The 23,744-nt window shown below is 39.4% G+C and overlaps 1 protein-coding gene across 6 annotated transcripts in view; it reads right to left on the minus strand.

Annotated features, from left to right (window-relative positions):
* The window catches only part of ralgapa2 (Ral GTPase activating protein catalytic subunit alpha 2), a 93,944-nt gene extending 70,454 nt beyond the window's left edge, over positions 1 to 23,490 (minus strand). For 3 of the 6 annotated variants that reach the window (XM_040136521.1, XM_040136517.1, XM_040136520.1), the window contains exons 1-3: positions 23,212 to 23,490; positions 7,095 to 7,205; positions 6,677 to 6,726 (exon numbers count right to left, since the gene is read on the minus strand). In XM_040136521.1, coding sequence (XP_039992455.1) covers positions 6,677 to 6,726; positions 7,095 to 7,205; positions 23,212 to 23,317 — 267 coding nt within the window. In that variant the 5' untranslated portion in view covers positions 23,318 to 23,490. The remainder of the gene's footprint in view (positions 1 to 6,676; positions 6,727 to 7,094; positions 7,206 to 23,211) is intronic. The other 3 variants (XM_040136516.1, XM_040136519.1, XM_040136518.1) reach the window with 1 other exon arrangement.
* Positions 23,491 to 23,744: the final 254 nt, after the last annotated feature.

A 23,744-nucleotide genomic window follows, 5' to 3' on the forward strand; every position in this document is an offset into this window, starting at 1 on the left:
TTCCCTCTTCCCTGTCATCCTCCATCTTTAACTTCCCCTTCTTGTCCTCTGAGACTAAATCCCTGTCATTATCAGTGACACTGGAGATACTGAAAGACATACATCACTTTAAGGGGGCGCTGGATGACTATCTGTGCTGCTCAACTTCTCTCTGATCCACAGATGTGATGATATGCATGTACAGGCGTGCAGCTGCACCTTGCTTTTGATCCCACATGGGATTATTATATCTCCGTACAGACTCTGAACTGGCCTCCTCCACTCTGTCTCCTTGGCACAGCAGACACATTATGCTAGGCAGTAACACAGCAGGGTAGCCTGCTTAAGCCTTTCCCTCTGTGTGTGCGCAGACACAATAATACCATCTTTCTTTCTCCTTACAGAGCACCAGGAAGGGAGAGTGGGAATGAGATGGAGAAGCTAGCTCAGAAAGACTCCCTGTGGAGCTGGAATGGCGGCCGCAACAATGAGGAATTTACTGGCTGATATGAGGCGGATGCAGAGTCTGCTGGACTAGAGGTTGGTGGAGTTACTCTAATCTGCAACCATACTCCAGCATAAAGATAGGGGCATTACTGTGGTACAACAACAGCCTTAACACATTTACATGATCCGCACTTAGGTTTCCAGCCGCAGGGCCTGAGCATGACACAGAATACACTTTTCCCTGAGGTGGTCTACAAGGGCTTTTAGGTGGCAGCAACAGACATTCAGCACTCTCAGAAGAAATGTAGTCATTTACGTATTGTTTAGGTTTTTGATGAGATGATTATACCATCTAAGAACAATGAAAACTCCTGAGAGACAAAGACAATGGACACACAAAGCACTAACCTACTAATGTAATGTACATGCAATAATCAGAAAACAACCAGTGTGTCAATCGCATAACATAATGTAGGCAAAACGTAGATTGTATAACACAGTAAATAGAATAGTGCAGAAAGCAAAGTAAAACCCCGTTAACAAGTATTTTTTCCCTTACAGCAAAGCATATTTCAACCTACAAAGAAAATGAATCCCTGAAGCTACAGTCACCTGCTTTGTTTAAAATGCTTTGTAAGGTAAGTCCATACAGTGTAGACTAAACCAGACTAGTTATTTACATGCTAACCAAATTGCTTAGCTTGCCTTAAGGCCTTGGTAAGTGCAGGCTAATTAAGCATATGTCATATACAGTAACCCCAAATATATAATAAACTTTTAGTTTTATTTTAGAATTATTTACAAAAATACCCTCAACTATCAACACAATTGGTAAGAGATGGTTTCATTCTCATTCTCATCTGCAGCCAGTGGGTGGCAGCAGCAGAGTGCAGTCAAACTCCTTCCCAGGCTATTGAATGCCAGTTAGCTCACCATCAGGCTCAGGTTCCCATTTCCCCTGTGTGAAAGCGAAGCAGCAGCAGGCTTCCTCTAGGACCACCTTGGCATTATTTTTCATGATTAGGCATGAATAATTACTGGCAATTGAATCATGCTAAATGACATGTCAACAAAGCCATACATTTATTTAAAAAAATATATGTATCTGTAAAATGTTCATATATCAGTGTTGTTGCATGTGACAAAAATAGTTATCTGTATAATGTACTGCAAAACTCCAGCAGTTTCAGGTTTAAGGAACAGGTTAAAACATAGCTTGAGACACCCACATTCATTTACTCAACCTGTTCCATGTATAAACCCAAGCTACACTTAGTAAATATGCATTTATGCATTTACCAATAATCCCCTGGTGGTGAACTGTCAGTCATAACTAGGACTAAAAAGGAAAGAGGGAGAAAAGGATATCACTTAGCTAAATGGCCCTGGGTTAATTTCTCAGACACATGTTAGCCAACATGTATGAGCTGAGAGTTTCAACTGATGTGCATCAAGAGGAATATGATGCCATTACGCCAGGTAGCAAAAGACAGGACTGTTGATGGCTGTCTATGATATAGAGTGACAGTGTTATTAAATACCTACTTTGTAATATCTGACCATTTACAAATACACACACACTGCTTAAATGGTACATTTGTGTGTGGCATTTAAATGAACACCAGCCACAATTAATTCTCTGTTTGCCATGAGCTATGGCTGGTGAACAATAATATGCCTCATTCCTCCTTATTTTGGTCTTCCTTTTGAAATGATTAGTTTCCAACTTGAATTAGCAAATGCAATTGTTTGGAACATATAGTTTTTCGTGAACAGTAATATCTTGTTTTTTGTCATCCTGTTTTCCCTGTATGTTGGTTAAGGTTTGGTTTGTAGTGGTTCTGCTATAGATCTCCTTAGATCTTGATCTCAAGTGACCGTCTTGGGTAAGTATACATATATCATTCAAAAGCCTCTGATATTCTGCAGCTTTCTCAAAGACAATAGAATTTTCATGAGCTGGGTTCAATTCACAGTTATCCATCCAAAAAACATTAAACTAGATTTAATAGGCAGATTCACCAATATAAGGCAAGCCTCAGCAAGTCAAGTCCCATATCTGGATGTGTGTGTGTGTGTGTGTGTGTGTGTGTGTGTGTGTGTGGGGGGGGGCGTCTGAGAGAGGATGGCAAGGGGATTTCAGAATGCTGAGTCAGGTCCGGATGACAGGCGGCAGGACAGGTCATGGTGATGTCATATCCTGGAGTGAAAGTAGATATGAACAGACTTCCCTCTGAGTTTTGTTGGTCCCAGAGCTGTCCCTTAACCTGTCCCACAACCTCAGTGGCACCAGGATCGAACTGCTTTCAGACAGTAAGAGGTCATCTACAGTCACATGGGAATAAACAAACTAGAGTCCCCTGTGACCTGAGAATTGAGTCTCCTTACCCAGAAGCTCAATCTGGTCTTGTGACAGCAAAAACATTCTCCTAAAACAGAAAGAAATCTTATCCATTTTCATTCCGAGAATTACACCTACACACACTTCACGTGTAATTAGTGTTCATCTACAGCAGATTTTTTTGTACCTTTCTCATTACGTGCTTACATTTACTCCTGGTTCGGGTGTACAGCAGCAAGAGGTGATGTAAAGCCAATTAGAAAGAAAGCATCCAGACTCCAATAAAATAAAGGAATGGCAGCCAAAGGGAGACAGACATTATCCAACTGATAAGGATGTTGTCTAACACAACTGCCAAATATTGATGCTTAAAAACTCTTTTTGTAAACACAGGAAGACTAACCATTATAAACCTAAATGAAAAATCAATAGGTCTGCATCAGCATTTTAAATCTGGACACTGCGCTTTTTCACCAGTCCTCTTCGCAAAAGAGCTCAAGCTCTGTCAAATTGGAGCAAACAGCAATCTGTGACCCAAGTTCTCGATTAGATTGAGTTCTAGATTGGATTTTGCCACTTTAGGACATAAAGATTGTTTTAAACTTGGGCTTTAGGTTTAAACTGCAGTTATGTTGCACACAGCAGATGTTTTTTCTCCAGAATTAAACCCTCTACCTTCAGAAACATTCAAGGGTCTGCTGCAGTGAAGTATCCCCACATCACGATGCTGCCACCACCTTGCCAATGGGAATGGAGTGTTTCCCTCCATGCTACTTCAGGGTGGGGCTGTTGTCTTTCTGCTTATGTGTTGTGTTTGGCTTACATCAAACACAGCATTAAGTAAGATGGCTCAAAAGCCTTGATTTAGGTCTCATCAGACCATAATGTACACCCTTTATCCACTGGTGAAGTACCCAGGCAGTAGCTGCTGTATGCACAAAATCTTTTACCTCAGCCATGAACCCTGTAGCTCCTTGAGCATTACCATAGGCCTCAAGCTGACACTCAGATTTACAGTAGTACAGTGAGCTTTTCATTTTCTAAAACTGAGCTTATTATGGTCTGAGGGGTTTCCAGCACTTTGCAAAGTTCTCATAATCTTTTCACAGGCCTTGTTGCTGAATCTCTTCATGAGTTAGTTGTTGCAAGGGAATTGACTATTGCGCAGTTTCCATATACGAGTGTATTTAACTTACAATCACTTTTCACAACTTAATTACACACAGGTCTCCACAGAACATGTTATGCAACTTCCAAAACCAATCATCAATACCAGTGACGATTTAGGTGTGTCACAGTAAAGGGGGTGAATCCTTAGGCAATGCCGTATTTTTGCATTTGGGTCAATGTGACTGAACTTCTAATTTAAAAAAAAAATTCTAATAATAGGTATATACTTAATTAAAGTAATGAAGGTACTGAGTAAATTTGTTTCTTAGCTCTGGTTTTACCTGTTAAAAAATAACACACAGGCCTAAAGTGTAGCAAAACAACATTTTCAGAAATGTTGTTGCATTCTCACACAGATCAGGTCTCTCATCTGTCAGTCCTGGTGCAGCATCACAAACTACCGTGGATGCCTCTGTGGCAGCAGACACAAAGAAATCCTGGAAGGGGATGGCGATGGCTGGTGGTGGCGGTGGGGGTGGGGTGTTCCAGCAGAGGTTAGGGGGAGGGACAAAAGATTACCCCCTCTAGATATCAATTACTCAAACACGCTCAGCGTGCGGGATCATACTCCCGCACAGCAACCGACAGAAAAGGGGTCACATATCTCATCATGGCAGTGAGGTAATCCCCACACAGCCAGCTCAAAGCAAACACACACACACACACACACACACACACACACACACACACACACACACACACACACAGGAGACATGTACTGTATATGTCAGCCAGATTTGAATGCAAAGAGGGACTCAGATGATGGAGAGTGTGGGGGACCATATTTCCATCTGCTTGGAGAGATGAGGACAGAACTGTGGCTTTCCAGGCAAATTCTTCCACAGAAAAAGAGGGGCAGCAATGTTGAGCTTCATTGTTCTTCTTAACCTTTCATACATCATTTAAGTGTGTCGCAAAGCACAGAGCCGCAAAATGGCTTTTGTCCCTGCAGCTATTCATTTATAGCTGCTATACACACTGCTCTAAGGCTTGTTGGACAAAGGCTACTTGGGCTTATGTTGTGGTTGGTTGACTTCTGTGACTAAAACAAATGATATACATTTATGAAAAGCATTATCTTGCAAAAAGTGTGATTTATGATAAAATGCCTCAAATTTCAATTCAGTTTAAGATATTATTGACTGTGTTTGCTGCAGAAAGGAAAATGATTATAATGCAAAATGCATTTGCCTGAAAATATCAGTTCATCTTTTATGCGTCTGTCATGTCCCTGTGTTACATAACACTGGGATAACATGACACATGTTAGTAGTGCATGTTTCTGAGCACAAACGAATCCATTGATATCATATTCTTGACCACATATGATCCAACACGCCTAATCTAATACGGCATTAAAGAGAAAGTCCTCATAGTGTAGCAGAGCTCAGGATCAAAGAAACCCTGTATCTGTCCTGTACACACCACACAAAGCAAGCTTATCTTCTCAGTGCACGAGTAAAAGCACACGTCATTACAAGCAGGGGCTAAAAGGGGACAAATGAGGGTTAAGCTGCTTTCAATATTGGTTCTTTTTGAAAAGATGACTCTATAAATATGTAGCAGGCATGAATCAGCACTTTCTTTACAGGTCAGATGACTGAAGTTGGACAGGCAGGGAGGCTATCTTTGTGAGAAGTGGTTAAAACTGGAGCAAAATCTAGTGAGTTAGTTTTCTAACTAACTCATTTATCCCACATCTTTTTAACAGATGAGGAGCACCAATCTTGATGAATTTTTTTTATCTTGATTAGAGACTAATGTAGCTTCCAAACAGCAGGCTAAGATGGCCACAGAAACAAGCCTTGATAATAAAGTCTAAATTCTGAAAAAAGATTGCCATAATGCAAGCTCTAAAATGTACTATTATGTAAATAATGCATCAACCAGATAGAATAAAAAAATGGAAGTTGATAATATCAAAATAGAGCCCAAGTTGCATTAGATTTTCCTGACTAGCAAATTAGGAATCCATAGCGAAAGACTACTGTCTTTTGCTACTATGGAAAGACAGATGTGTCTGGCCTGATGCTACTAGGAAAAACTCGTGAATTGGTCAATGGGACTGGATCCACAGTTAAGAATCCTCTTCTTTGCTGTTTGACTGACTTATTTTGGATATAATGCAAGGAACACTATTACACACGGCTCCCAGGTAATCAGAAAAACTAAGACAAGACATAATGTACAGAGAGGGACAAATAGACAAGGGACAATTTTTTTATTTATTTATTTTTTTTTAAAATTTACTGCCATCCTTACAGCCCTGCCCTGTGCAAATGTAACTGGAGAACTGACTGTTTGTATTGGAAACTGAAGCTGCCTTTGCAGTCAGGTGGGAAAACAAAGTAGGGGACTTTAACCTGCATGTGCAACGCAAGAGTGTTCAGAAAAAACAGAGGGAGGGGCTATAGAACCAACAATGCACTACACTCGCACACACAAGCAATATCCTCCTCTGATTTGCATACACACTTAGGCTTTCAAAACAAGAAATGAGCTGCAATCTCTCCCACAACCCATCAAAGGTTGGAAAATCAGCTCTTTTCATCTGCGCAATCTCCAATTGATTTCCAGGCTAGTTGAGGCAAATTCAGGAAGTAACTAGGGTATGCAGTATGGCACCATAGAAACTGTGGTCCCACCCCAGAGTTCAGCAGTAAACAGGCTGAGGCTGTAGCAGCTTTCAGCAGATATCAGAGATGGAGACATCATCGAAGAAAAAGACAAATGACTTACTTCAAAAATAAAGAGGATGGAGTCCAGCTCCTCCCTTTGAGATTTGTTCCCTGAAACACAAGGAAAGTACTTAGATTTTTAAACGCATAACCCTGAGCTACATTACATTAGCTTCATCAATAATGTAACTATTATATGGGCCACTTTGTGAAAAACCATTCAAATGAACTTGTGTTACAATACTCCCAGTGGGAATGAATCCCCTACCCATGATAGTGTTATACGGGTTTGACTTGACATAACCAGAAATTGCTTCTCTATGGGCTTATGCTCACTGCTCTGTAAACGTGGGGCAGAGGGAAATAAACCCCTGCCATAACACACATCACAGAGAGCAGGGAGAAGGTTAATTATTCAACCGCTGCTGAGGGTGGTGGTCAACTAGTCAGTGTGCAGTTAAAAAAAGGTTTGTGCTCACCTTTTTGTTTTAAGTTGCTTTCCAGTGTAATGAAATTTTCATAGAAGATAAAATAAATCTGAGAACAGTTGCTCTCGAAGAATGCCTTCAGTTCACTCTTGTCAATGATATCTGTGGAAAAAAAGGGAAACACTGTCAATGACAACTTGAATGAAAAATTTTGCCTACATGAAAAAAGCACATTATATCTTGTTGTTAAGATGCACTGTATAACTGGATAATGGGCAATAACTTATTGTGAAATGAAAACAGATTTTGTTTGGAATTCTGGTAATCATAATATTGTGGTATAGCTTGCATTTGTGTTTTCCTGGTCATAAAGGCTGCACTACAGCTAATGATACAATACAATTATCCAAACTCATTTAAAGAAACAATGAATGATCCTACTGGCTAGGTCATAATTTCATTTTTCTGATGATTTTCTTCCTCAGAATTTCTGAGTATCTTTTCAACAATTTGCTGTCAACAACAGCCATAGAAAAATTACTGTTGCATTAAATTGATATAGACTAATATTTGATTTTGTCTCTATTGCTCAGCTGTACTAGGATCTATGATGTTAATTTTCTATGTTCATGTGTCAAGGCTTGTCAGTGTACAGATAATTGAACAAAATTGCCACTACATATCTTTTATCAACCTATTTTGAGATACCTGACGTCTTCTGAGTATCTTGTGTCTTCTTTAATTTAAAGCTGCTGCCCCTACTATTTGCTGTCTCTTTAATTCAAAAGTAAGAATGTTAAAATCACTGTTGCACAAATAACTTTCTACTTGTTCCCCATTTTGCTAAGCACATCTGTTTTACATCAAGGCAAATTGCCTCACTTCCTTGCACTGCGTAACTTCACCCACCTGTAATCACTAGCAGAATGATGACAGGCTTTACGGCGGTGTTGAAAACAACTTTGCCACCTTATCTGATCATTTTACAGTCCTTGTGGAAGTGCAGAGATTTTTAAAACATCCCTCTTCTGCTGATGATGCAATAAATTATAAATGATTTGATATGAGGTGGAAAGAGAAGCATAATTTAAGACTTAATAAACAAAGACACATACCTTTGGACACAAACTCACATCAATGTCCCCCTGACCTTATGTTCAACTCTTGTATTGAGGGTATTCCTCACTCTGCTGCCGACCTATACACTGCTCCACAATATTTTGAATACTGTTGACTAGAGGAGTGTGTTTCATTCCCAGGGTTTTCTGCACTTTTAGCAAAAGACAAATCATGACTGAAAGTGCACTCAGTATGCATATGTTGGTGTTCCAGACTGCAGGACAATTCACATTTTCCTCAAAAGGTTTTTAGTCACCATTTAGGATGTTAGTTTCTTGTCTAAGCTTGGGTGAGTTTGGGGATTATCTTGCATGGTCTATTGGATATGAAGAGGGGTGGTCTGGTTCAAGGCCAAGCTGAGATACATCGATGGTCACACCAGCACTAGTTAATGAGGGAAATAGGTGGTACATGCATACAGTCACAACAAGCTGGCACTGACAAAATCACAAATTCATGTAATCAACCCCTATCATTTGCCATACTTAGGTCCGGACTGGATAATGAAACATAGGCCAGGAGGAGTCCTGGCAGATTAACAGCAATTAAGGTTCACCTTCTGCTGCTATTCTCCCTCTACCACATGGCAATCTGGAAGATGCCCAAAAGCAGTCCAGCTCATGCAGAGTGCTGAAATTATGCCGTGTGAGACAAAGACTAAGATGACTTGTCTTTGCCCTGAGATTAAAGCAAAGATAATGAAGATACATGATGGGAAGATCAAGGTAAAGGAATGACTGCGTTTAGTCTTCAGCCTCGACGTAGGAAAAACCAGCAAGGCATCATGTGGGAATCCGAGGAGGCCGACCTGCTCTTGAAAGTTAAGAGGTCTAACATTTAACTAGTAGGTGGATTCAGTGCTTTAAGTCTTCTCAAACTCACAGGTAGCCAGAGACTAATTCCACACTGAAAAAAAAGTTGGAATCTGCAGATCTCTACATTTTTCAGTTGTATTTTCTCCTCTCTGCGTCTTGCACACAAAGAACACATTCAATGCACAAACTCCACCTCTCAAAGAAAGCAACGTTTCATTAGATGGTCCTTGCTCCTGGCATGAAGCTGATCACATCTGCTAAATTCACATTTAACACTGAAACACATGAGTGCACACCCTCACACACACTGTGGACCTTAAGGAAAACTTTTTTGGTAAGAGTAATGATTGTCCATGCAATGACAAAATACAGCTTCACAGCCTGTGAAAAGTGCATACAGTAATTCTCCCCTTTGGCACGAACTGCAACAACCAACACCTGAGGCTGTGGATGCATGCAAAGTCAGAATGTCTGTGGTGAAGTAAAACTACTGATTTGGCTAATATGTTATCCATTTATCTGTACAGAAACACTTATGATACTGGTTTCTTCTCACCCAGTGTTGTTAGCATCGGCTTCTTTGGGTTTATATCTCATCCGGCAGCATCAGCTAACCTAAATTACTTGTCTCCAGTGTAGGTAGCTGGAATGATAAACTGCTCTACTGTACCAAAAAAGCACAACTGCCTGAAAATCCGATGTGCAATTATACTAGAAGAGTTGTGCAGTCAAGTGTGTAGAATGGACTAGAGCTTATACCCAGACAAACAGCTCTCAGAGTCAAAAACTACCACTTTATCGCAAAATGTGGTTTTAAAATTATCCAAATGTCACTTTACGGGTACAAACAGATTGTATTTTGGTTTTGTTTATTTGTTTTAAATAATAACATTGTTACAGCTGCTGCAAACATAAAAGGTGCTTTTTAAGTTGTGCAGTTATTAAGGACCAGAAATGTGACCCAGACTAATACCCGAGGGCTGGGGTCTGAAGGCGCTCAAGTGGTTGGCCTATCACGTGTTTCAGTTTTTACCACTGTTAATTCTGTTGGGAGGGTTTCCTAAAAGCTCAGCAAAACAGGCGAGGAAAGGAGAGGTGAGAAAAAACTTCAGTGAAGGTGCTAGGGTCAATGTATATGTGTTGTTTTTGAAGGTGCATGAGCATGTTTATCATGCATATCAGAGAGTGGGCTACTGTTCAGATAAAAAAGGTTTAAGCTGACTTGCTTAATGCTCTCACGTTCACCAAAGTCCGTCAGACAACAGGCAAAGAATAGCTCTGGCCTGCATTCTATAATTAGGCCATTACTTAAGTCTGTCACTTAAAGATAATTTCCAAAGAAAACAATGTAGCACCTAATATGAATCAAGATTTTACATGTCTTATTAAACAATCAAACAATAGCATTTCTTAATATCAAACAGGCCTGTTCAGTGCAACTACTGTACCCGTGTACATGAGAGTGACAGACAAAGGACAAAGAGGAAGTCTATAATAATTAGGCAACTCTAACTTGAATATTGTTGGATGTGTGAGGAGCTGATGGGGGGTGGGTCAATTTCATATGTCATGCTGCATGTCACAGAGCCATCATAGGCTGTCATCCTGTGCTCTCCAGCCTTCAGACCCACTGCTCTCCATCTGCTAAAATACCCCTAACCAGCCACTGGAGCATGATGGATGCTGGGAGAATCCTTAAGAAAAATTTAAAAAATGAAGACCTCAGGACCTCTGACACTGAGCAAGAACGTCAGGTGGACGCTAACCATCTCAGAAAAGGCTGACAAGACACTGATCAGCCTCCCAGTAGTGAAGTTCAGACAAAAGGCAGTCTAGCTCCTTGATTCAAATTAGTAACAGACCCACTGTCCAAGCTTCATATAGCTATAGCAAACCTCATAAAAGCCAGTAATTAGTGATAATTCTTTATGAATTGTCAGTTACTACTGACATACTATGCCAGTAATGATCTACAGGCTGAGTAGAATTTCTCTTTCTTCATGTTCTCTGGTTACTTTTTGTAAAATGGAAATGTTTTGCTGAAAGGATCAAGTCTTACAATGGTTCAAAGCATCGTGAGTACTGATATCCATCGAGACCCTTCACCCAATGGCTTCAATAACTTCTCAGGTAACAGCATGTGGACAGAAAGAGACAGAACCTGTTCTCCAAGCCCTGGGAATGCAGGGGATGACACTGTATCCTCTGAGCCAACAAGATGACTGTGTCCTTCAATTGACACCCCTCCGTCTGCAAGACTCCCATGTCAAAAACAGGAAAACAGTGTTGGATGAACAGCAGCTGTAGAGAGCTGGGATAACACAGGGCTGTTATGGTGGGAGAAAACCTTGTGTCTTAACACTGGTGACTACAGCTGAATAAGCTGATAGCTTGACTGTTTAAAGATGTAAAGTTACTGCCAACACTCAGTGATCTGATTCACACATAACAGTATGTCTTGTAGTACAGGGCTGAAGAACTTATAAAAAGGGAAAAGAGAAAAACCCAGCCAGGTTCAATAACATAAAAAAACAGGGGTCAATTGTTGCTCTAATTGCTATCCTAGTAATTCTACTTCCTAGTGAGTGAGGTTAAATACTCAGCTAGTGCCCATCAGATGCCTAAACTACAGTACAGTATTCTTCAAGGGGGATCATTATGTCAGCCTTATCGTTAACTGACTGAAAACTGTGTCAACCGTGGTCTAGATATTGCTGACAGTGATAACTTAATAATGAAGACACCTGCAATCTTCTATAGTGGAATTAATATACATATGCCAAACAGACCAGCCATGGCAGGTCTGGGTTGGACGACACTGTTTGTGACATGTTTCCTGTCAACTGTAAGGGAAGGGCAGATGTTCCACCCCCATGTCAGAGGACTGGCTGGAAAATAATAATGTGCAGTCTGACCTTAAGGCCATAATGTAATATTATGGAGGGCAGAAAACAGAGCGTCTTCTCAAAATGTTCTATGGGAGCATAAATTATCAGCGCACTGTCAGTTCCACAAAATATCTAAGGAAAAATATCCCGCTCAGATGTCTGTGCAAAGATTATGCTGTTATTTTCCAATCTCTGGCTGGATAAACATGGAATTCTGATATTTCAGACGTTGTCAAGTCAATGAGGGTCTCCCTGTGTCTCACTGTGACTTATGTGGCCAAGGGTGAAAGGGTTGATTGAACTGCTGAATCCCACATAGTATTATATAACCCTATGGAATGCCTGTAATGCTTAACAACTTAACATAAAGGTTAACATAGGGGGAAAAAAGGGACACCATCCATCTGGTGGCTAATGAAGCATAATTTTAAGCTTAGTTGAATAATTGAATAATAGTAGTGTCTCTTTCTGTTGCTTGCTATTCAAATGAACTGATTTTAAACTGGGTTTGCCCAGCAAGCACTGAGAGAGTGCACACAGCAGTGTGCACACTGGGTTTGTTAGTGAAAATGGGTGAATGTCATCTAGGCAGCTAAAGCCTGTGTATATTTACACAATCAAAACCAAACGCCAGGCTACTCTGCCCAGAGCTCCCTGTTCAAACTTAATCAGCACACATCGCATGCAGTAGTAAGAGCTCACATTTAATGTTCAAAGGTTTTGTCAAACCATGTTTGACCCTCTGGGCAACTTACAATGTATGCTGTTTAGACCACCTGAAGCAGAATCATTGATATGCAATGTCATACTCAAAAAGCAGTCTAATCAGGCCTTTGATCACTCATACACTCATTTGCATTGGCTCTGGGCTTGCTAACACGGCAGGTGCACTATATTCTTGCCAGATAGCAGATGAGGAAAGAGAAAAGACTGATATGTTTCTTTGGCAGTATGCTCAGATGAGACACAGAGGACTCTTTAAGGGCCCCAGCAGCGGAATGCCTAGAGGGCACCGACACATAGAAGAAGAGATACGGGGGTGGTAGCTAAAGTGGAAGCTGATAGATGCACCATAGAAAGGGAGCTTCTCTCCCCAAATGTTTGTCTACAAACACAGGAGGACTATGAGAAAATCAGTGAGACTGTAAGACACTGAAAGATCTGAAATATTGGAGAGGTGTTTTCTTTTGAGATTTTTTTTTTTTTTTTTTTTTGAGGCAATGATCTGAGAAAACAATTAGATACATAATTATTTGGACACCACCACAATGGGTTAGAAAAGAAGCCATCAAGATGTGACTGAAATGTAGACTTTCAGCTTAAATTCACGGGGTTTAACAAAAATATTAATCGTTTAGAAATTACAGCAATTTTTATACATAGTCCCTGATTTTCAGAGGCTCAAAAGTAATTGAACAATTGACTGACAATCAGTTTCATGGCCTGGTGTGGCCTGTTCCCACATTATTTTATGACAAATTAAGCAGATAAAAGGTCTGGAGCTAACTCCAAGTTTTGAATTTGCATTTGGTAGCTGTTCATGGGAACTCTACATATGCGGTCCAAAGAGGTGTCAATTCCAAAGAAGCAGGGCATCATTAGGCTAAGAAAACAAACCAAAAAAAAACAACTTATCAGACAGACAGCAGAAACTATAGGAGGCAAAATCACCAATTTTTTTATTCTTAAAAAGTAGGAATGCACTGGCGAGCTCTGCAACACCAAAAGGCCTGGAAGTCCACAGAAGACCACTAAATTGGATGATAGGAGAATTTTTTCCTTGGTGAAGAAAAACCCTTCACAACATCTACCCAGGTTAGGAACGTTCTTGAGGAGGTAGGCATATCATTGTTAAAGTCTAAAACCTAGAGACACCTTCAAGAATATAAATACAGACGGTTTACCGCAAGGTGCAAAACATACTATGAAAGCAACCCAAGAACTTCTCAAGGCAAAGAAATGGAATATTCAGTCACCTGACCTCAACCCAATTGAGCATGCTTTTCACTTACTGAAGGCAAAACTGAGGGCAGAAAAACCCACAAACGAGCAGCAACTAATGGCGGCTGCAGTAAAGACCTGACAAAGCATCTCAAGGGAAGAAACTCAGCATCTGGTGATGTCCATGGGTTCCAGGCTTCAGGCAGTCAAAGTCTGCAAAGAATTTTCATCCAAGTATTAAAAACAATCCTTATATTTAAATTATGTTGGTCTGTCCGATTACTTTTGAGCCTCTGAAAATGAGGGACTACGTATAAAAAAGGGCTGTAATTCCTGAACGGTTAATGCGATATTTTTGTTAAACACCTTGAATTACAACTGAAAGTTCACATTTCTGTCACATCTTGATGGCTTTGTTTCAAATCCATTGTGGTGGAGTACAGAAGCAAAATTACAAAAATTGTGTCCGTGTCCGAATACTAATGTAGCTAAAATTATGCATGAGACCCCAAAAGCCACGACGACGGACGCAGTACTTTGACCAATTCCAAAACGATACTTTTCATTGATTGAAGTTTTTAATATTAAACACAGAAAGACTTAAGTTCAAAGCAATGTGTGGTTTAAAAATAGAAAAAATATTTTTAAGTCGCACCGTTTTTTTTAAGCAAAAGAAAGCTAAAGTCTTATTCAATTTTTACTATATTCTTTAACCATAATTTTAATTTGTCACTTTGAAGATGGTACCTCAACTATAAAAAAGGTCAGACACAAGGGACAAAATTCTCCTTTTCAAATGTATGTACATTGTATTTTTTGTGTTGTGTGATGTCACATTTTAAAAAACCAGTGGCCACAGAGAAGATAAAAGAAAAATGATGTAGGAAAAACTAAACCAAATCAGCTGCAGACAGCACTTTGTCACTCATGGGTGCGGAGTTATTTGACCATAGTGAAAGGAGGTTAATCATATATCTGTTGCAACAAGCTGAGGAGAGCAAGTCTGTCACATGATGCAATTTACAGTTACAATAGGTAGCAGGCTGTACAAGCCTCATTGGAGGCCTTGATAACACGCAGCTGCTTCTAATACTGTTGTATGTGCTCTAAGTTGTGCCAGTCTTTTTCATCTTCCCCTTTTCTCTGTCTATATGGACAAGAGACTCATCTTCTATGGGTTGGTTTAGCTTATATAGCTTTCAGTTTGCAGAATAGTGCAATTGTGGATTTTGAGCTGCCATAGCTAGTCAGGAGAAATTATTAATAATTGGCTTGGCCATGCCATGTATTACCCTCTCTGAGCAATATATTCAAAGAATGATTACCATACTGCTAAGCTAAAGTGAGAGAGAAAATCATGTTCCATTGATGGAGTTGACAGAGGCACAGTATGAGCCACAATTCATATAAGGTATGTCTGTCTGTAATAACGAAACCTTCTTAAAATGTCAACAGGCTTGTAATTGCTCTGAAATAATAGGATATTCACAATAAATACAACAGCAGAGTGTCATCATATTATTAGGAATATTATCAGAATTATTATTACTCATGATTATTGTTATGATTCAGGATTCAGTACAATGTAAAGCTGCATTAAAACAAAACCAAGAAATGTAATTATTATTAAAAGGGCCTGCAGTTCTGCAATCACAACTCTTATGATGCATATAATTTCATAATGATGCTACTGTGCCAAACACTGCGTGGATGCCTCTCAACTTGCAGTCAGTGTCCAGCTGTGTAACAGATTGGGGCCTATAAATCTACACAGAGCACGGTGTGAAACAGTCATGGTAGAACTGGCAAAGCCTGTCCTTATCCAAGTCCTAGCTCACACATTAGAGAGTGCCTTAATCTTGGCAGTTTAGCACTAACAAGCTGCTAAACTGTCCACTTTAACTCCTCCTCTTCAGGTAGCCCTACAGTTCTTATCTTTATCAACACAGGGGTTACATTCGTTTCCCTGTAAAATCACTCCTCCTGGACATTGTCTTTCCTCAAATAGAGGGCAGGAAAAAAATTTATTTGGTTTCAATTTACATGGTGAAGTGTAGCAAAATCTTCTGTGTTCCCTAATTTTTCTTCCTTTCCATCAAAGGTATAAAATGCCACAATTCATGGCAAGGAACTCTATCTACGGAGAAGTTATACTACTGATGCAAACAGATTGTAGTCAAAGAAACCGGGGCCTGAAGCATTTTTTAAAATTTGTATTAGGGACACAAGCCCTAATTAAAATGTAATAAAGAAAACAAGGTTAGTTTCACAGGAAAACAAAACAACAAGTCTATTTTCTAACGTTTTACCTATATCATTCTCCGCTCTTAGTCCCTTTAAAACACTTAAATTGTGTTAACTTTTTCAGGCGTCCTTGTTTTGCTCCACTTAAAATATAAAGCAAAATGTTATAGCAATGGTTCATTTTACTGATTGTAATGGCCATTTAACTTCAGCTTTAGCTGATTTCTAACTTCTTTTACATGACAAATTTTATCAACAGGGGTCTCAAAGAAAAGATTATGTTAAATAAAGACAAAGGTGCTACGTTAAAAAACAAAACAAAACAATTTAGTATGTATATATAGATATTTTTAGAATTTCCCTTTTCTACATCAGTTTATCACCCTGTGCCATTCAGTAGGGTTGCCAACTTAAAATTTGCTCTTAACAACTCTGTGTAGCAATCTGCTAAAACTGTAAGCCAAAGTTAAATGTTTATTTTCCTTTGGCTTAAGAGCTGGAAATCCATAGCAGATTAGCGAGAGCTTGGGTACTCAGAAAGGCAACATAAAATGTAAATCCACTTTGAAATCTAATCTTGTTAACATATGCTTCCCCAGTAAACCACAAGTCTTGGGCTAGGTTTGGTAATTATAAACGCAGGACAGGTAAACAGCGTAACTAGACAAACTGGTTTTTCATGTGCTGTGTAAAAATCACACAGATAATATCCAAGGCAGAACACAGAGCACTGGTGTTTTCCATCTCTAACTCTCCAGCAGGCCAGCAGCTAAAATCAAAAAGCCTTTCATTCAGCACCATGTGATTTATATCATATTCGAAATTTGTGTTTTAAGGAAGCTCAGAGACACATGACAGTAATACCACAGACTGAAAAACAGAAAAGTAAAGCAAAGAACATTGCCGAAGCTTTCTGTAGATTAGAAATATAATACATCCTTGAAGTTAACTATATGTTTATATTTAAAAGTCATGTGTTTAAACATGTATACAAATAAAAACCAATCTATAATCAGTTAGCTTTAAACTCCTTTTTAGAAAAAGCAGTTAATTAAAAAGACAATAAATAAAATATTAGGTAAAAAATAAAAGTACTCAGTGGCAAAAGCTTAAAAATAGTTGATGACTTATTTTTTATATTTAAAGTACAATAAAGCAAAAACATAAGACACTTAAATAAAAAGAAGTATTTATGTCATGCAAGTTTGATATAGAAGTCCATGAAATATTTTAATGCCAATCTGTTTTAAAGGCTTAAGACCATTACAGAGTCTGCTCTTTGATTGTATATGGAGACTGAAAATAAATGATTCTTCTGGCGTTCTGGAGCTTTAAAAAACATATACCAGAGCAGCCCATGACCCATACCCATAATGACATCCCTGCAAAGTTTGTTAACCGGCAAGACCTGTTACTGATTTGATAAACAGCCATTATTTTTGACAGAAACACACTGCAGCATCTACACAATACTATTAAGAGGCCACCAGACACTATGAGGTGTGGTGATCCAGGACCAGTTAATAATTATAATTTGCAACCAGCTATGCTGTTTTATCATGGCATACTGTAGTTTGCAATTCTAATGATCCAGGGACATCGGCACAGGATTTCTTTATACTGCCAAATGCTTATCTTGCCAGTGCCATCAGTTTAGAGGCAGCCACACACATAAAAACATTAGGAACAGGAGTGGAGAGAAACTGAAGTTCTAAATAACCAAGTTAATTTCCGCCCTTTACGCTTAATCAGTTAACTAAACAGTTTTATTTATCTGATTGTTAGCGAAAAAAGCTGTCAAAAACACCCACAGAGATTTTTTTTACGGCTGCTTTACAACATAGTAATCTTCACACACCTGTTTTCTGACAAGTGCTGGCTGTAGTTTTCAATAACTGCCCAAGAATTATTTTCTTAGCATTCAACAACAGCACATCCCAATCACTGGTCATTTGCACATTGTAAAACTCATGTGAGCTGTAGTTTTCAATACAGAACAAATAAGGGCTAGGTAGGACAGGAAACATGAATTTGGCTCTCTTTTTAACAATAATTTCTCAGCATGTAATGTGTTGTGCTCAGTTTTGTTTTTTCCTTCAAAAAAAAAATTTAGGCAGTTAGAAAAAACAGGTATCCTGCCTTCGATTTTGATATACAGGCAAACCCAAATTTCCTTTCTCAAGTAGAGCTTGACTAATATTGGCACTCCCACATTACTGGCTTACCACAGATGGCAGTACTGGCAAATACAGCTTGGGAGTGGGTGGTGAATTTGGTAAGGGGAAGTAAATTGAACTGCAATTTAATAAAGAACTTTAGAACTTTATGGTTCTGTTTACATATTTAGTATCCAGGCTAAAATCATGCACCTTACATTAACCCATAATTCAAATGCAGCCCTGCAGATCTCAAAGGAAAGCGCTAAGATGCTAAATGCCAGGTCCATAATGACAAAAGCTGTTATCATAATTGGCAATACCAAACTACAACCTGATAATGGCCGTCTAGTGTCACCAAACCTCAGTAGCAGGCACTCTTCCTCAAATAGCTACTAACATTGTCACTTTTTTGCCCTCTACCTATGAAAGGAAGTCTCATACTGTTTCAAATGCTAAGTTTATCTTTCAATCAGGGTTGTCTTATATTTTGGCCAATGGCATAATTTAAATTAGCCTGTACAGATTTTTTTCACCTTGACATAAAAAATTCTATTTGTGCTAATCAGTGTCCAGCAAGCTTAACTAATTCACTGTGTTATTATTCATATTAGTTTTATGGTGTGCTTCAAACTGACTTGTGACTTGGGTGCTTTATTTGATTATGGAAAGTGAATCGCACTCCAATACTCAACAATCACCACCGCAGCAAGTCACTTGATTACTACTGTATCATTGTGAGATAGAAATACTGCAAAAACTGGAAAACTATTGGAGCACAGAAACCAATGAATTTTTATCCTTATCACAACAGTATACAGAATTAACGTCAGTGAACTTCAATGTGTGATAGCTTGGAATGAAATAAAACAAAAGGCTCAAGAAAGACACTAAAATGTTAATAAAACCGAATGACTATTTACTATGGAAGTTTTATTGAACTACACTTGGAGAAAATCCCTTAAATGTTGATATCATGCCTACATCGAGTGGGATAAAAGACGATAAGAGGCTGAAGTTACTCACAACCTGAGTGAAAAGAGGAGAATTAGAAGTCGAGTGATCTCAGCCTTTACTTTAGCCAGACAGAGGACCTTCTTGAGAGCCCTTCCAGTGCTGTTCTCATTGTTTCCTCTGGTGCTTCACCTTGTGATTTCCTCTTATACAAGCAGCGCTTTCAGTTGACCCTGACCCCAGTAACACTTAGAGCCCGAACATGGAGGAAAGCAAAGTGTAATGACACTATATTTGATTTCTTCTAAAGATAAGTGCAGAGCTTCTTAAAAAAAAAAAAAAAAAAGCATTACCTTTGGCTGAAAACTCACACACCTACACCCACAAACATACCTGACTGTTATCGGTAACAACACTTGCACACATTCACTGTTGTTTTCGTACAGTTCACCAACTGTGTCAAGTTGAGCTTGCTTACGCCAGTGGGAGAGAATAAAAATAAAACAAAAAACATTTATTTAGCTTTTTCTATTCCGCTGATTAGGTGATGTAGTTTTTTGTCCTTCAACCAAGCAGTGACTGGCCTACAGCTGACCTGGCACTCTGACGTCCCTGTGGAGGGAGCAAGAGATAGAGAAATACCTCCGTCGCGATTCAATAGGTATTCCCCCAGACCAACTCCTGTGTGCAGTCAAAGTAGTTACAGATTTCCTACATTATTGTTGGCATTCTGACCATCACCTTCGGGCTTATTTCTGGACATATTGGGGCAGTGGTATGCAACAGTGAATGCAGAGTGAGTTGGGACTGCTGCATGAGAATGACTCTGAGCAGGAAATAGTCAGAGGAATCGCAGTTTGTGCCTCCACTGAAAGAAGCAGTTGGTGATCAGGTGGTTTGCTGGGTTCCTGTAATTAACAACCGCAGCCAGATCTAGCCAGGCATGACCAGCAAATTAACATGCAGCAGCTTTCACACTCTATCCCACAGATCTGCCCAGTGAGCAGAAAACCAATACAGGGCCACTCTGAAAGTAGCCCATACCACAGATTGTCCTTCCAACTACAATCCCGCTGATAGTATGACTAGAGTCAACAAGCTTGCTTTAAAAAATTCTGGTCCTGGTGGTACAAAGCCACAGAGACAATGAGACACACACAACATATGTAATGTTCAAATCAAAATGCTTGTAGCCTAATAGACAATTAATTTACAGAGGTCTAAGACCTGGATAACAGGCTGCCAATAAGTCTTACTTACAGAAATTGTAGGGACATTTTGAAATCTGAAACATTTAATTTCAATAATTCTTATCATCAGTGCTAAAATGGTTTTAACTATTTAGGGTATGGTGAATAGACAAGTATAGACAACTACTTTTTCTACTGCCTATTTTAAAAATTAACAATACAGGTTAAACTGTTCACGATCTAGCTATTTAGAAAATTCCCCCTCCGTCACAGGCTTTTACAGTTATGTTTAATGTTGGGAAAGCCAACATTTACAATCATCATATGAGGTTATTAAGCCCGGCAGCCTAACTTTTTATCCAGGGTAAATGTTTCTCTTTGCTTATATTATGAATGGTGTAATATACAAAAAGACAAAACACTATGCAATGAGAGGAGGCCAGTTATATTCCCAAGTCCATGTCCTTTCTTCCACAGCACCCCGTCCTTCATCACTGCTTCCTGTCCACACAGGAACCAGCAGCACCAGGAGGAAATCCTTCCCTAGCTGAAAGCATGGTGAAATCTGGGGCATTGGGGGACATCAACATGCAGGCTCTACTATCAGTTGCTCGACAAACAGTGCAACAGTGAATACAGACTAACCTTATCTTTAACTTTCCCTCTAACATGAGGGAAAGAAAAACACAGAGGACATGCAGAGCTCTGTGTTGACCTCCAGTTTGGTTGTACTAGTCTTGACATTGAAGGTGTGCTATTATACCAGAGAGATCTAACCATATTAACTTATAACAGTTCTGCACAAGCTTCTAAACACTATAAAGCTGATACTGGCTGCCACAGTTGTGCTGCTGTACAAAAAAAATCAATAAAACAGCAAATATACCACTACCAAAAGGTTACAAGCACTCGTGCATCGGTCAAACAAATAGTTGAAGCCCTAAACATCTCAAAAGTGCCTTGTTCCCAGAGAAATTCTTCCTTTCCACTTATTCCCACTTACTGCCTGGTTCTGCACTCACTCACTGTCAAGCTTTGCCTAAAAGTGCCTAACTGTCCATTCAGTAAGGATGGGTTGTTGTAGTATGGTTCACAGTCTTCACATCTTAATGAATATAAGTTAAATGTAAACAAAATCGGTCACAGTATGAAATCCTAAAAATTTGGGATACATACATACATATCTTTTTGAAAATATCATAACTGTAAACCACATTTTTTTCAATATTCTGGTAAATATCAATAGAGATAATGCAAAATACCACAATATTCATTTCATCCATATTGCACACCCTCACCAGAGGAGTGTTTTTTTTCCTCTTCAAAGCTTTCAGATTCTGTTTATTTTGAAAAAACAGAGGATTTATTTTATCCTGTTTTCCAGCTATTCTGAAGTTAAAACCGAGCATAATTATGTAAGTATGAATATATGATGAGCTGATTAGACTACACATTAATCTGCATTACTAGATGTTCATCCTTACAAGACACAAACTCTATGGTACAGAGCAATACCTGAGCATAACTGACCTACTTTGACTGAAGTTCTGTTGAGAAGGCACATCATACAATATGTTGTACTTACAATGAATCTATTGTAGTTTTCCTATGTCCCGCAAAATTCCCTCTTGACAACTTTCTTCCCCTCCACACTTTCCCAAAGTACCCACTGACTGGTGATGCGATGTCTGTGATGCTCTGAGAATAAAATTACTGTTTGATACTGTATGCTAAAGTCCTCATCTTGGTTCTGACAAAATTAGTCTACTCTGGTGGGATGGAATGAAAAATGTATATGTGCACGCTTAAAACACAACAGAGGTTATGCTATAGAGTACCAAGCACCTCTCTGCATTGTTTAGATTGTTTTTGTTCATAATTTAAGTGGACTGTTTTCAGGAAAACAGAATGGATATAAAGCCTTTAACTGGCAGCTGATTTCTACTTCAATGGTTCGCAAAGTGGAATTGTCATTTAGACTCACATGGGCAAAGACATCCACTATATGGACTCTTTAGAGCATTATGATAGCTGACCAATGAGCAAAACACTGAAAGTGGATTGAAAATAGGTTCCATTATGTGTAATACAGAACTCTGATGTACAGCAAGTCAGGCTACTACAGAGCAAACGCATGTCTCTGCTGATTATCACTGTGAAAGAAGACAGGGTTGGAACAAAAGCTAGACAACGGTTTTATGACTGTCAAGTACTGCACGTTCTTGTCCAATGAAAAACACAAAGGACTCCACCAGTATGAAACATAAATATTTATTTTTCGTAATTTTCAATTGATGGCAGCTGAACCTTGCAACCAGCTAGAGGAAAACCCTAGTCTCACTTCATCCTTAAGTATATAAACGGCGACTCAAGTTTGTGCTCCTCAGTGTTGAGCTACAGAGTTGCAATTGCTACGTTTTTAAAAACAGTCAGGATGATACAGGACTAAATGACAACCGAGGTTGTTGTGGGCATCTGCTTCTCCACGACGGATGCTCTGACCAGGCAGCATCAGTTAGCAATGGCTGGCTAGTTTACCGCAAGAAGAGCTAGCTCCCACTAGCTAGCATCCATGCCTTGTGACAGTGTCACTTGTCTATTAATAGTACGTGAAAAAAAAAAAAAAAAAACTATGAACACGGGCGATGAGTGTGCCATCACTCCAAACCGTAAAATTAGTCTTTTGCCATTGTGCGAATTTATGCTACCTGTCAGCTAGCTTGCATTAAGTACCGCAGTGACAGCCTGCCAGCTAACCTGACGCCTCGCTTGACGTTAGCTGTCGACTGATGCCAGTTAGCTAGCTCGACTAGCTAAGGCTCGGCGGCGAAGCTCCAAAAGCCCGGTGACATTTCACTCACCTAACAGTGACCGGAGGTGTTTGAGCCGGGTCAGCACATCCTTCTTTGGGTCCAGAACTTTCTGTGTAGATTTCTTGACGTCTCCATGCCCCCTTCGAGTGAACATTCCGCTGTAAATTGCAACCGTGGAAGCTGAAATCACCTGTGTTTCACCATATACCAAGCCTCCAGTGTGACTGTCACTTTCCTCTCCACCACTCTATGCTTGCTCGGTAAACATTCATCCAACGGCCGCTAGTGTCCTGTTTTTTTGTGGGTGTGTAAACACGGAAGCGCAGACTGACAGAGAGGAGGGTTCAAACTATATGAATACGCCTCCTTGTTTATAACCGTCCCACCTTTCACTTCCATCGGTCTCTTCGCTTACCTTTTTACGAATTATTTGAACCTTTCAATATACTTGACTACTATTTTCTAGTTTAAGGCCAAGTTATAACATTTTTCAGAGAGGGGTTTCGTCTCCCGAGTCCCATACCTTTCGAGAAAGACTAGCTTCAGTGCACTGTACTGTCTACAACCAGTAAACTAGAGCT

The sequence above is a fragment of the Xiphias gladius genome, chromosome 10, assembly GCF_016859285.1.
Source record: "Xiphias gladius isolate SHS-SW01 ecotype Sanya breed wild chromosome 10, ASM1685928v1, whole genome shotgun sequence".
Classification (NCBI taxonomy): domain Eukaryota; kingdom Metazoa; phylum Chordata; class Actinopteri; order Istiophoriformes; family Xiphiidae; genus Xiphias; species Xiphias gladius.